General features: G+C 37.9%; 1 protein-coding gene across 1 annotated transcript in view; it reads left to right on the top strand.

The window, feature by feature from the left end:
• Positions 1 to 14,203, top strand: part of DNAH6 (dynein axonemal heavy chain 6) — a 293,021-nt gene that overhangs the window by 250,182 nt on the left and 28,636 nt on the right. The window contains exons 65-68 of the mRNA XM_082425941.1: positions 4,250 to 4,410; positions 7,600 to 7,688; positions 8,458 to 8,604; positions 11,765 to 11,903. Of these exons, the coding sequence (XP_082282067.1) occupies positions 4,250 to 4,410; positions 7,600 to 7,688; positions 8,458 to 8,604; positions 11,765 to 11,903 (536 nt within the window). The remainder of the gene's footprint in view (positions 1 to 4,249; positions 4,411 to 7,599; positions 7,689 to 8,457; positions 8,605 to 11,764; positions 11,904 to 14,203) is intronic.

Below are 14,203 nucleotides of genomic sequence, written 5' to 3'. Positions count from 1 at the left end.
TGGAATATATAAAAATATAATATGTATATAATACCCTATCTATATTTTATCCTATATATGTGTATATATATTCTGTATGTAAAATAAGAAACTGGTTTACATGATTATGGAGACTGATAAAGCCCAAAATCTGCAGTCAGCAAGATAGAAAAGCAGGAGAGATGACGTGTAGTTCTAGTCCAAGTCCAAAGGCTTGAAAACCAGGAGTAATAATGGTACTACAAGTCCCAGTCTGAAATCTAGTAGGCTCAAGACCCAAGAAAAGCTAGTGTTTTTATCTGAATTCAAAGGCCAGAAAAAAAACAATGACCCAGCTCAAACAGTCAGGCAAGAAGATCTCCCTCTTACTCAGCCTCTTTGTTCTATTCAAGTCTTCAATTGATTGGATGGGGCCCATCCACATTAAGGAGGGCAATCTGCTTTACTCAGTTTACTGATTCAAATATTAATCTCACCCAGAAACACCCCCACAGACTCATTCAGAATAATGCTTGACCTAATGTCTGGGTACCATGTGACCCAGTTAAGTTGACACATAAAATTGACCATCAAATGGTCCTACACATTTGCCTTTGGTTCTGAAGTCCTACCAAAGAATTAGTATACAGAACTTTTAAGAGCTGCTGTGAATTAATAAGAAAAAGAAAACAGTTCGATAGGAATAAAGACAAAAAAAAGTGAAAGGGAAATTCTCAGAAAAGGAAATCTAAATCCTGATAAGCATACGAAAAGATGTCCAACCTCACTAGTAATTAGGAAACAACAAATTCAAACCATTAGAAGATGTCATTTCATACTCATCAAATTAGCAAAATGTTGGCAAAGATAGGGGGCTGTAGAAACATTCATATTGCAAGAGGGAGTAAAAAATTGGTTAAAATCACCTTGAAGAATAATTAGCAGTACATTAAAGTTGAAGATAGCATTCCCCATATCCCAACAATTCACTACTGAATTTGCATGTTCCAACAAAATCAGTCACATGCATGCAAGGAGCCATGTTAAAGAACATTTGGAGAAACGTTTATAATACCAAAAAAAAAAAAAATAAAGCACTGGAAACAACCAAATTGTCCATCTAGAAAAATGATTATATAAATTGTGGTTTATTCATAAAATTAAATACAATACACTATAGCCATGAAAATGAATAAACTGTGACTATGTATTTCAATATGGATGGGTCACACAAACTAATATTGAGCAAAAAATTTAAGTTGCACAAAAACTATATAATATTGGAGAAGTTTGATATAATGTATAAAATTTTTAAACATATATATTATATGTTGTTTAGGAAGTCATATTTTTTCAATAACAGTATAAAGAAAAATAGGGAAGTTATACTAAAACCAGGATAGCAGTGACCTTGGGAGGTGAAGTTTGGGTAATGAAAGAAGTGAACAGGGAAGGGCACGCTGCAGACTCAGATCATGTAGATAATGTTTTACTTCTTAAGCTGGGTTGCGGGTACATGAATACTTATTGTAAATATTAACTTTATAACTTTTGTATGTCAAATATTTCATAGGAATTATTAAAGGTAAAACAATTCAAAACAGCAATCAGAGAATGGAGAGGTGTGTTAATAGTAGTTAATGTGTGCTAAGTTCCTGATGTATTCAGGAGGAAAAAAGAAGTACAGAATAACTCTATATTGCTGTAGGAAAATTTGTAGTTGAATGAATATGTTGAAATTTTAAGGGAAAATACTGAAATAATATATAATGTATAGCTTCCAAGCCAGCAGAGGGACAAAAGAATATACAATGCAAATTTTAATCCAACATTAGATAGGAGAGAAGAAGAACAAAATTCAAAGATAAAACATAGTAAAGCAAAAAGTCAAACCAAAGAGTAGAAATTAATCCAAATATTCGGTTGGCCAAAAAGTTCGTTCTGGTTTTCCGTAACATCTTACCGGAAAACCCGAATGAACCTTTTGGCCAATCCATACCTACATAAGAGTAGATAGCTCACCTGTGAAAAGATAAAGAAAATCAAACTGGATTTTCAAAACAACATTCAACTCTATACTACTTAGCAAATGTAAATGCAACACAAAAACAGCACAGGAAGATAGAAAATAAAGCAATGCAAAAGATATACTATGCAAATATTAACCAAAAGAAAGCTGTTAACAGTTCCAATGCATATCACAAAATAGAGTTTGAGGAAAGATATATATATATTAGAGATAAAGAGGGGAACTATATGATATACAAGAAAGAAAACACAAAGAAGAAACATCAATTGTACAATTGTACACAACTAACAAAGCTTGAAATATGTAAAGCAAAAACTGGAGAAATTGATACAAGGAGAAACTGGTAAATCAACATTAATGTGGAAATTTTTAACACACCTATAATAATAACTACTGTGAAGCACATAAAATTTGCAAAATTGGTAAGGATATAAAATATTTCAACAATGAAATTAATGAAATTAACAACCTTGCTCTTTACACTCAACAAATAGAGCAAATGCAAGATCTTAAGTACATAAGGAACATTAATAAGTATTAACCATGTTCTAAAAAAGACACGTATTTCAAAAAGATGACAAACATTCTCTGCCCACAGTAAATCTTAGAAATCAATCTTAATTTTTTTAATATTTGGAAAACAAAAAAATGTCCTTCTGAACAATCTGTTCAAGGGACATCATAATGGCAATTGTCCAATAAGTGGAAATAAATGACAAAAAAAGTGTAACATATCAAAAACCATTAAGGTTTAGTAATGAGGCACCTAGCAGTAAATTTATGCATGTTTAATAACTTCTGGTTTCAGAAATATCAGGCTAATATTCCCACTAAGAATAATTAGGCAATCTAAAACTTAATTATTAAACTCTAACAGAAGGAAAAAATAATAAGCTAAGAGCAGAAATTAGTGACATAGAAAATATACATTCGATGGACAAGATCTAAAAGAACAGTTTTTTTTTTAAAGTTTAATAAGATATAAATCTCTGCTGAAACTACTGAGAGAGACAGACAGAGAGAGAGAGAGAGAGAGAGAAAGAGATCCAAAAAAATTGTATCATGAATGAATAAGATAATATCACTACAGACCAGCAGACATTAAAATGGTCATAAGAGCATGTTATTTTTTTTAATTTTGCCAATGAATTTGAAATTTTTAATGAAATGGAAAAATTCTTCCAAAAACACAACTTTAAAAGAAACTGAGAATAATTAGAATATCTAAATAGTCCAATAATAGTTAATTGAATTCATTACAAAAAACCTTCCCACAATGCTGGGTTTATTTCAGTAATGTAAGGATGGTTAAAATATTGAAAACTAATTTAACTCATCACATTAAAAGAATAAAGGAGAAAAATCCTTTAAAAAAAGAAGAAAACTATTATTTCAATAGACACAGAAAGAGCATTTGTTAAAATTCAACATGCATTCATGGGGGGAAAAGTCCCAGTAAACTAAGAATCTGGAAATCATTTCTTAAAAAGAGGAAACCAGAAATAAGACCTTCTTCTACTCTGATAAATGGTATCTTAAAATTATTTAATGGATTTAGCAAAGTTACTGGACATTAAATAGGTTGTATTAATGCATACTAGCAACAGGAACTCCCATTCATTGCTGGTGAGAATTCAAGGTGGTACAGCCACTTTGGAAGACAGTTTGGTGTTTTCTTTCAAAACTAAACATACTCATCATATGACCCAGCAATCTGGTACTTACCCAAAAGAGTTGAAAACTTATGTTCACACAAGAACCTACATTACACGTGGATGTTTATAGCAGCTTTATTCATAATTGCCAAAACTGGGAAGCAACATAGATGTCCTTTAGTACATGAATGGATAAATAAACTGTGATATATCTATACAATGGAATGCTATTCAGTACTCAAAAGAAATGAGCTATCAAGCCATGAAAAGACATGGCTGAACGTTAAATGCATATTACTAAGTGAAAGAAGCCAATCTGAAAAGGCTATATACTGTATGATTCCAAGTATATGACATTCTGGAAAAGGCAAAACTATGGAGACATAGTTTGAACCATAAATTTGTTTTTTGCACTTCTGTATGTTATAGTAAAAAATATTTTTAAAAACAAGAAAATAAGAAAAAAATATTTGCACATCTATCAGAATGAGGATTTGAAATGTGTGCATATGCTAGGCAAGAGCCTACCATATTTACATTTCTTAGTACTTGCATTGCTTAAAAATAATATAAAACAACATTTCATTGTTGTTGTTGTTCAATTCAGGGTGCAGTCAATTTCACTGGGGCAAGGACAAGGACCCATTGCTGAAAGAATGATCAAAGATGCAATGAAATCAGGAAACTGGGTATTTTTGCAAAACTGCCATCTTGCTGTTTCTTGGATGTTGGCAATGGAGGAGCTAATTAAAACCTTCACAGATTCAAGTATGTGGAGCACATAGCATTTATATAATAATACCTTTTTCAAGTGGCCTTTCTTGTTGAATCTAATCCTTATAATATTTATTTATTGTTGGCATTGTTTTACCCATATTAAAAAGGAGAAATTTGAGATCTAGAGGGTGTAGTTAAGTTACACAACCCAGATTCAAATAAAGATGTTCAGACTCCAAGCTGAAGGTACGATCCCCTGGATCATTTCTGTTTCATGTTGCCTTCTATGGGAGGCCATTTGAATTCAAAATAAATTATATCTAGGCATGATGAAAAGAAATAGAAAATGGACTTAGGACAAAAAAAAGAAATTAAATCTTTCGCTACAGAATGAGAGAAGTTCAGGAACAAAGTTCAAATTAGAACCAATTCTCGGAGTAGTGTTTTACCACTTTTTATCCTCTGTAACCCACATGACAATCAACCTTCACATGTGTCTCATAGTCACCCCCCCCACACACACACACAAACACACACACACACACACACACACACACTCATGGGGGTGCCCAGCATGAGTCATGGTTGCCACCACTAACTATAATATCACCACCTTCTTTCCCACTCAAGAAAGTATAATGGACTGCAAAGAGAGAAGTGGAGTTAGAATCTACTCATTTTTATATAGTAGTGTAAAAACAGTTGAAAACTTAGGAACTGTATTATTGGTAATAAGCTGTGTGTGCCCCACTTTACCACTCTCCCTGGAAGCCACGAAGGAGAATACCCAGCCTGGGATATCCAGGGCCCTTTCTCTGGGGTCCTCCTTTTTGCCCTGACCACAGAGGGCTTTCTAGGAAGGTGAGAGATATGCACATGATCTTGCATGTGACTTTCCTCATTGCTACCTATTAATGTGAAGAGATGCTCCTTTACAGGGTGGCCAGCCTGCACTGGTTACCAAGCCACAACCAGGGCTTAGCAGCCTTCCCCTAGAAGGCCCCTCATTCCCTGGGTACCCCCTGCCCTGCCTTCTGCAGGCTGATTCCATCAAGGATAAACAGTCATTAGCATCTGCCATCCAGAATCTCCACTCTTTCCACTCTTTGCAATGCAAATAAGAGGTGGCTTGCTTCCTGCTGGGCCTGTGGCTTATTTCTATTTAAATAATTAAAGAAAAATGACAAGAAGGTCTTTACTACTGTTCCTAATCCTGATGATTAGGATTATGATTAGGAAAAAAAATGCTGGGAAGGCATCTAAAAAGCAGTTTGCTGCAGTGGTACTATGTGAGCCTTCCAAGTATGGACCTGTAGTTCAGCTTCACAATGACCTGGACAAGAGTGCCAGACCTTCAAGGAGGCTGGATGGGCTATGGAAGCCAGCGAAGGTGTTGATGGATTTTAAGTGTTTAAGTGGATAGAAAAATCCTCTCCTGGCCCTCGTTACAATTGTTTATTAACTTAACCATTTGAGTTCTAATGTTTAACTTGAACCAGAAAAAAAAAAAAAAAAAAACATTCAGGTAATAAACTGAAAAGAGAAAGTGAATGAAAGAAAAAAGAGAGAGAGGAAGAAAAAAACCCTCTGGGCTTGAAATTCTAAGACCTGATTAGAGTTTCGCCCCCACTACTTCCTGACTGTACATATCACGCCTCTTCTCTGGACCTCAGTTTCCCCCACAATAAAATGACTGCATAGCATCATTGCTAGAAGTCCCACAACTAAGATGATTTCTAATTCCATTCCAGCCCTAAACTTCTATGATGTCTATGAAAGTTAAGATTCTTGATGCTTTTGCAATTATAAGAGAAAAGGTACTTTAAAAAAATGCTTCTCTAAACCTGGCCTTTTTCACTCTTTGGTTTTTTTGGTTAACGAAATCATTAGCCCTAAGACTTTGATGATGTTTGACTTATGCCTAATAGTTTTTACCATACAAGCAACTTTAGTGCTGTTCTAGAATTGTACTAGAATTAACTTTTAATTTTAGCTATTTAATATAGCTCATGAATTTAGATTACCAAACCAAGAAGCATAAATTCAGCTTTAATCTGTAGCCATTCATTTAATAAATATTCGAGAACCTACCACGTACAATGCATTGTTCTAGATGCTTAGGGTATGTTGGTGAACAAAATAACCATAGTCATCTGCCCTCATTGAGCTTACATGCTAGTGAGGGGAGAGAGACAATAAACAAACTACATAACAAATAAGTAATTTATAAGGTATGATAGAATGTGGTCGGAGCTTTGGAAAAAATTAAAAGGAAAGTAAGGAGAAACAGAAAGGTTGGGATGGAATGGGGGTGAGGAGGAAGGGTGGATAGCAGTTTTAAATGACTTGGTCTAGATAGACCTCTTTGAGAAGGTGGCGTTTGATCAACACTTGAAGAAAGTAAGGGAGTCTAAAGGAAGAGCATTCAGGTAGAAGGAACAGCTAGTGCCCGGGCCCTCCCTCGGAGGGAGCAAGCCGAGAGTGTCGGAGAAACACCGTCACTTGTACTTAGAGACCAATGCCAAGAACGGCCTCCTTCGATGATGCCTGTGCCTTCCTGTGATGCAATCAATGATTTTCCCAGCTCTGCTTTGGCCTTTTGAACCTGGAATGGAGTTTGTTCTTTCTTAGGTTCTCTGTCCACAGCTCAGAAAGGAAGCGTACATTGACTTAACTTCTTGATGCTGTATGTGAGGTCTCTCCGTTTCCCTGCTCCCTGAGCTCCCTTTGCAACATCTCTGCAGAAGGGACAAATTTCTTTTTTCTCCAGAAGGCTTTCTGGCCATTTTCACACAATTTTCCTTAAATTGAATGGCTAAAAAATAAAAACAAACAAAAACTAAAACCCCTTCTTGAGCATAAATGTAGTAACTGTCCTCTCTTTCAATTGAAAATTTTCCCAATTTCAGAGGAAAGGTCCTTAGCATCTCTATCACGTATTGAAAATTAATGTGAAATTAAACTGAATAATTGAGAAATTAATTGAGTAATTTCTTTACTCAAATGTGCCAGCATCTCAACTGCCAAACTGACTTGTGTGAAGAGCTTCTGTAAAGAGTCCCCTCACCTCCATTTTAGAAGATTTTACAACATAAAATACTTAAAATAGAAAACCTAGTCTTTAAACAGAACTTACAGCATATTTTTTTTTGCTATCCTATAATAATTATTTCTTACAGAAAAGTGTTACTCAGAGGTATGCATTTTCCTTTTTTGTCATTTTGTCTTTGTTTTAAACAGATATTGTTATCAAGGACACATTTCGACTTTTTTTAAGTTCCATGCCTAGTAATACATTTCCGGTTACAGTTCTTCAAAATTCTGTCAAGGTAATGTATGGTTGTCCTGTAACATGATTGGCCTCAGGGTGTTCGCCGAGTGGGTCCAGGAAGCCCAGGCTTGTGCCAGGCTGCGTCAGAGTCCAGGTGGCCCAGGTGGGGAAGTAGGAGTCGGTGTCCCTTCACCGGAGAGTGAGCAGGGAAACAATTTCCCAGGCCATTGCCCATCCTTACGTGCCATAGTGCTGCTGGTCATTCAACACCTCCACTCTTCCCCTCTATAAGAAAACGTCAAGGATGCAGAGGAATGAGTACAGAACCCCTCCCAGAGTTAACAGAATGTTTCAGCATTTGGGAAACAGGAAGGCCCACAGGGAGTATGGTTGCTGGATTGCAAGGCTGGAAGTTTCCAATATATGGGAAGCCTCTGCATATGAATGATCACCCAGGAACCAGGGATGTCTCTTCCCTGTCTGCCCTGTGCCACCAAGGCAAAGTGTGGGGTGATGCCACATGTTGAAATGACCAGAAAATCCAGTGCAGAAAGCCTGAGCATCCTTTCTGGTCCATGTTTAGAGAAATGGACACCAAATGGAAGTGTCGGAGGTTCTTGTTGAGGTGGTTCACACGCTATAGGTCTGAGGACCCCTTATTCTCCAGAGACTGAGGCCAAGCAAGATACAGAGCAGGTGCAAACAGGGCAGGAATGCCTCCCAGGCATTGTTTATTTAAGTCCCCTCACTGGCTTCAGCCTGTTTGTGTTACTCGGAAATAATGCGTATCTGTACAACCACCCTCTCTGCCGCGGGTGTCTCTACAGGTAACCAATGAGCCTCCAAAAGGTTTACGTGCAAATATCAGACGAGCATTTACCGAAATGACACCTTCATTTTTTGAAGAAAATATACTTGGAAGAAAATGGAGACAAATAATATTCGGCATTTGTTTCTTCCATGCAATTATTCAGGTACACTCAATTTGTATTTTAATAGAGACAAGAAGTGTATTAGGTTAAAAATAAAGCAATAAAAAGAATTAAGTAAAAGCTTACAAATGGCATTGTGAAATGCTGAGGGCCCTGTTCTGTCTGAACCCAAGTTGTTTTAACTCAGTCCCTGATCTCTGCACACCCCTTGCCTCTGTATCTCACAGCTTTGCCTCCCAGCTCTGCTCTGACCTAAGGAGCACCACCTCCTGGATGAATGTAGTAGGTCAAATTCAAGAACACGAAATTGATCTCCACAGCTGTGCTTCACTCGCAAAATCTGCTTCCCTTCCAGACTCTACTCCTGAAATCGGTGGCCCCATTCTCTCAATCACCTACACTCAGAGTGTCAGGATTATTTTTATTCTTCCTCCTTTACACATATATATCATGTCAGTCGGCAAGTCTTCATTCTTCTTACAATAATTTCACTCTCACCTGCTCCTGTTGGAGTGGGCTTAGACCCTTAACAGCTTCCTCCCTGTGATTAGAGCTCCAAGTCCCCCAAAAAATGGCCTTCAGCTGGGCACTCCTTTCCCCCCTCTGTTCAGACCTCACTGCCCTGATCTGCTATCCATCCTGTAGCCTCGTACTGGGCACTCCTTTCCCCCCTCTGTTCAGACCTCACTGCCCTGATCTGGTGCCCATCTTGTGGCCCTTGTACCGGAATTCTGACTCCAGCTTCATATCTCTGTATGGTGTCTTGATTAGACAGGCTGCCTAGTTTTCAAATGTGTGTGGTCTGCAGATGAAGAATCAGTAGAGAAGAAATAAAGATTAAAGATGCAAAATTTGGGATAAATAAGTAAACAAGGTCCTAGAGGAGATTGGAGAGGCTGGGATTGGGGCTCCCAGTGGGAGGCCTTTGTTCTACTAACAAAAGCAGCTGAGATGAGGGATGGTTTAAGATTTAGGGAAATTTTAAGAAGGAGAGGAGGAAACATGGTACAGTTGCCAAAATATAGACCAACCTAAGTGTCCCTCAACAGATGAATGGATAAAAAAGATGTGGTGTATATATATATATATATATATATATATATATATATATATATATATATATATATATATATACACACAATGGAATACTAATCAGCCATAAAAAAGAATGAAATTTTGCCATTTGCAGCAACATGGATGGACTTGGAGGGTATTATGCTAAGTGAATTAAGTCAGGCAGAGAAAGGAAAGACAAACATTATATGATATCACTTTATATGTGTAATCTAAAAAATACAACAGGAACTTCCCTGGTGGTCCAGTGGTAAAGAATCTGCCTTGCAATGCAGGGGATGCCAGTTCGATCCCTGGTCGGGGAACTAAGATCCCACATGCCACAGGGGCAACTAAGCCCATGCGCCACAACTATTGAGCTCACACACCTCAACTAGAGAGCTTGCGTGCCACAAACTACAGAGCCCATGCTCTCTGGACCCCACTCACCACAACTACAGAGCCTGCAGGCCCTGGAGCCTGAGCGCCACAACTAGAGAAAGAAAACCCACATGCCACAACTAGAGAGAAGCCTGCATGCTGCAACTAAGGCCCGACGCAGCCAAAAATAAATAAATAAATAAATAAATAAATAATAAGTCTTAAAAAAATAGTTATAAAAAAAGTTATTTAAAAAAATACAACAGAGACTTCCCAGGTGGCTCAGTGGTTAAGGCTCCACGCTCCCAATGCAGGGGGCCGGGGTTCGATCCCTGGTCAGGGAACTAGATCCCACATGCATGCCGCAAGTAAGAGTTTGCATGCCACAACTAAGGAGCCCACATGCCGCAACTAAGGAGCCTGCCTGCTGCATCTAAGACCCAGCGCAACCAAATAAATAAATAAATAAAGATTTAATTACAAAAAATAAATAAATAATTAAAAAAATACAACAAACTAGCGAATATAACAAAAAAGAAGTGGACTCACAGATACAGAGAACAAAGTAGTGGTTACGGGGTGGGGAGGCTATCTGGGGTGGTAGAGGGGGAGGTACAAATTATTGGGTGTAAGACAGGCTCAAGGATGTATTGTACAACACAGGGCATATAGCCAATATTTTGTAACAACTGTAAATGGAGTGTAACCTTTAAAACTTGTATAAAAATTAAAAAATAAATTTAAGGGGACTTCCCTGGTGGCGCAGTGATTAAGAATCTGCCTGCCAATGCAGGGGACACGGGTTCGAGCCCTGGTCCAGGAAGATCCCACATGCTGCGGAGCAACTAAGCCCGTGCACCACAACTACTGAGCCTGTGCTCTAGAGCCCATGAGCTACAACTACTGAGCCCACGTGCCACACTTACTGAAGCCTGCACGCCTAGAGCCCGTGCTCTGCAACAAGAGAAGCCACCAAAATGAAAAGCCCGCACACCACAACGAAGGGTAGACCCCACTCACGGCAAGTAGAGAAAGCCCACGCGCAGCAATGAAGACCCAACGCAGCCAAAAATAAATAAATAAATTTTAAAAATAATAATAATTTAAAAAAATTTTTAATAAAAATATAAATTTAAGAAAAGAGGAGGGAACGTGGGACCAATCCTCTGATACAATCAGTAGTTTAGAATTAAGAAATTAGGTGAGATAAGGAGATAACAAAGAAAGGGAAAGATTTCACTATGGGGAGTTATGAAACAAGAATTGAGATTCTGGGTATCAGTTTAAAAAAAAAAAAAGGCCACTATAGAGAAGTCAGCATGTAACCAGCACATCACGCATGACTGAAAAGCCTGGGTGATAGACTTCTTAGAAGAGTTGGGGGCAGCTCTCTCCACCAGATGGGTGATTAGTGTCAATATTTTTATGCCAAAAGACTCTAGGTGGGCTAGTTTTCCCTATTTTGATGGAGAAATATTTTATTTTACCACGAAGAACAAATGTTCTTTTGACAAGTCTATCACATTTTCACATTTCTCGTAATATCAAATTTTCTTTTGGAAAATTGGCAAAAGGCCAGTGTTGGAGGAAGAGGTGCCTGCTCCGTTTGGTGACAGCCAAACTGAAAGCCTGGCTCAAGTTGAATGTCATGATTTTAACCGATTTTGCACAGTAAGGATGCTCAACTTCAACAGAAACCTTTTAGTTTTCAGTATTTTACACAATTAATTTTATCAAACTTTAAGACCATTTTCATTTTCTATTCTAGGAGAGAAAAAAGTTCGGCCCTCTTGGTTGGAATATCTGCTATGAATTTAACGACAGTGACAGGGAATGTGCTTTACTGAACCTCAACCTTTACTGTCAAGAAGGAAAGATTCCCTGGGATGCATTGATTTACATCACTGGTCAGTATGCCCACATGGCCTGACGTCCAGTTGTGCACTACACAGTTGTTGGTTTACACCCACCTGGCTTATACCAAAACGATGTCCTCCCAAGCCTTTGGTGATGGTGGTGATGACTGCTGATACTGCCTTTGAGAACATAAGACAATGATAAGAATATCATAAGAATATTTACACATAGGAAATGGGATGAATGTTTTCCCAAATAATAATGGCAAAAACTTAGATAGCTCTTGCTACATGCTAAGCATGTTTTAAGCATGTCCCATGAATTAGCAGATTTAATCCTTACAACAACCCTATAAGGTGAAGACTATCATATCCCTATTTTACACATGAGGAACCTGAAGAACACAGTTTACAAGGGTGAAGCCAAGATTTAAAGGCAAGCAGTCCAGCCTCCAGAGTCTGTGCTCTTAAATTCAAAAGAATCTAAACATGATTGACTAGTCGAGACCTGTTGAGTTAAGTGCACTTATGAAAAAGGAAAAACTATTTCAGGAATTACAATTTTTAACAAATATGAATTGTGGCCAAATGAGATCTTACTGCCAAAATCAGATACAATTTAGACCATGTAGACCCAAATAATGAAGAACAGATTCCCACTGGGAGGTGAGGGAGGTAGAGAGCAGAATGGGAATGGATGGTTTTCATTGGTGAGCAAGGGAAATGGGGAACAGCAGAGAGGTATCAGCTGATCTAGAGCCTTGAACAGCACGTGACACCTTGGAACATGTTTGAGTGAAGGGCAGCGAAAGAGTATGGAAATGCATGAGGACCCATCCCCAGGGTGGACCAAGAGAAGTGGGCATGGAACCTGGGAAGCTACTTTGTACTCCTGCTCCCAGCCACTCCTGTGTGGCCAACATTGCTTAACATAACAGTGAGTTAGGCAGAATTCTTCTCTGGCACCCTCTATGTACCCTGAATTTTCTGCTTCCTAGCTTTTCTCTCCCTTCCTTCTCTCCTAGAACACTTGACCTTTCTGGTTACCTCAATTTCTACTGCTGTGGAAGTAACTTGTGTTTTGAAAAGGATAGAAAGGAATGAGACAAAGATGTATCTGCTCTCATCACTACTATTCAATGTTGTGCTGAAGATTCTAGCCAGGGAAATTAGACAAGGAAAAGCAATCAAAGACATCCAGATTAGCTGGAAGAAGTAAACCTATCTTTATTTGCAGATGACAAGATCTTGCATGCAGAAAATCCTAAGGAATTCATACACACGCATGCACGCACACACACACACACACACACACACACACAAACTGGAAGTAACAAATGAGTTCAGCAAGGTTGTAGGATACAAAGTCAATATACAAAAATCAACTGCATTTCTACACACTGGCAATGAACAATTAGAAAATACTTTTAATTCTATTCATGATAACATCAAAAAGAATAAACTACTTAAGAATAAGTTTACCAAAAGAAGTGCAGATATGTGCACTGAAACCTGCAAAACACTGCCAAAGGAAATTAATCTAAATAAATGAAGAGACGTGACATGCTCGTGGATTGAGAGACACAATATTGTGAAAGTGGCAGTAATCCCCAGACCGATCTATAGATTTAGCATAATCCCTATCAAACTCTCAGCTGACACTGTTGCCGAAATTGGCAAGCTGATTACAACATTTGGATGGAAATGCAAAGGGCCCCAAAAAGCAAAAACAATCCTGAAAAAAAAGAATGAAGTCAGAAGAGTTACATTTCCCAATTTCAAAAGTTATACAAAGCTACAATAATTAAGAGAATGTGAGACAACAAGGACTTACTGTATAGTACAGGGAACTATATTCAATATCTTGTAATAAACTATACAGGAAAAGAATCGGAAAAAAATATATAGATATATAAACATATATGTGTGAACGAATCACTGCTATACACCTGAAACTAACACAATATTGTAAATCAACTAAATTCAATTTTTAAAAAAAACCAATATGGTACTGGCATAAGGATAGACATATAATCAATGGAACAGAATTGAGAATCCAGAAATAAACCCTTATATTTATGGTCAATTTATTTTTTTTAAAAAAATTTATTTATGTATTTATTTTTGGCTGTGTTGGGTCTCTGTTGCTGCACGTGTGCTTTCTCTAGTTGTGGCGAGCGTGGCCTACTCTTTGTTGCGGTGCGCGGGCTTCTCATTGTGGTGGCTTCTCTTGTTGTGGAGCACGGGCTCTAGGCACGTGGGCTTCGGTAGTTGTGGCACATGGGCTCAGTAGTTGTGGCTCGCAGGCTCTAGAGCACAGCCTCAGTAGTTGTGGCTCACGGGCTTAGTTG

The sequence above is a fragment of the Balaenoptera physalus genome, assembly GCF_965194825.1.
Source record: "Balaenoptera physalus genome assembly, chromosome: 15".
Classification (NCBI taxonomy): Eukaryota; Metazoa; Chordata; class Mammalia; order Artiodactyla; family Balaenopteridae; genus Balaenoptera; species Balaenoptera physalus.
This window is presented reverse-complemented; position numbering and strand designations above follow the sequence as displayed.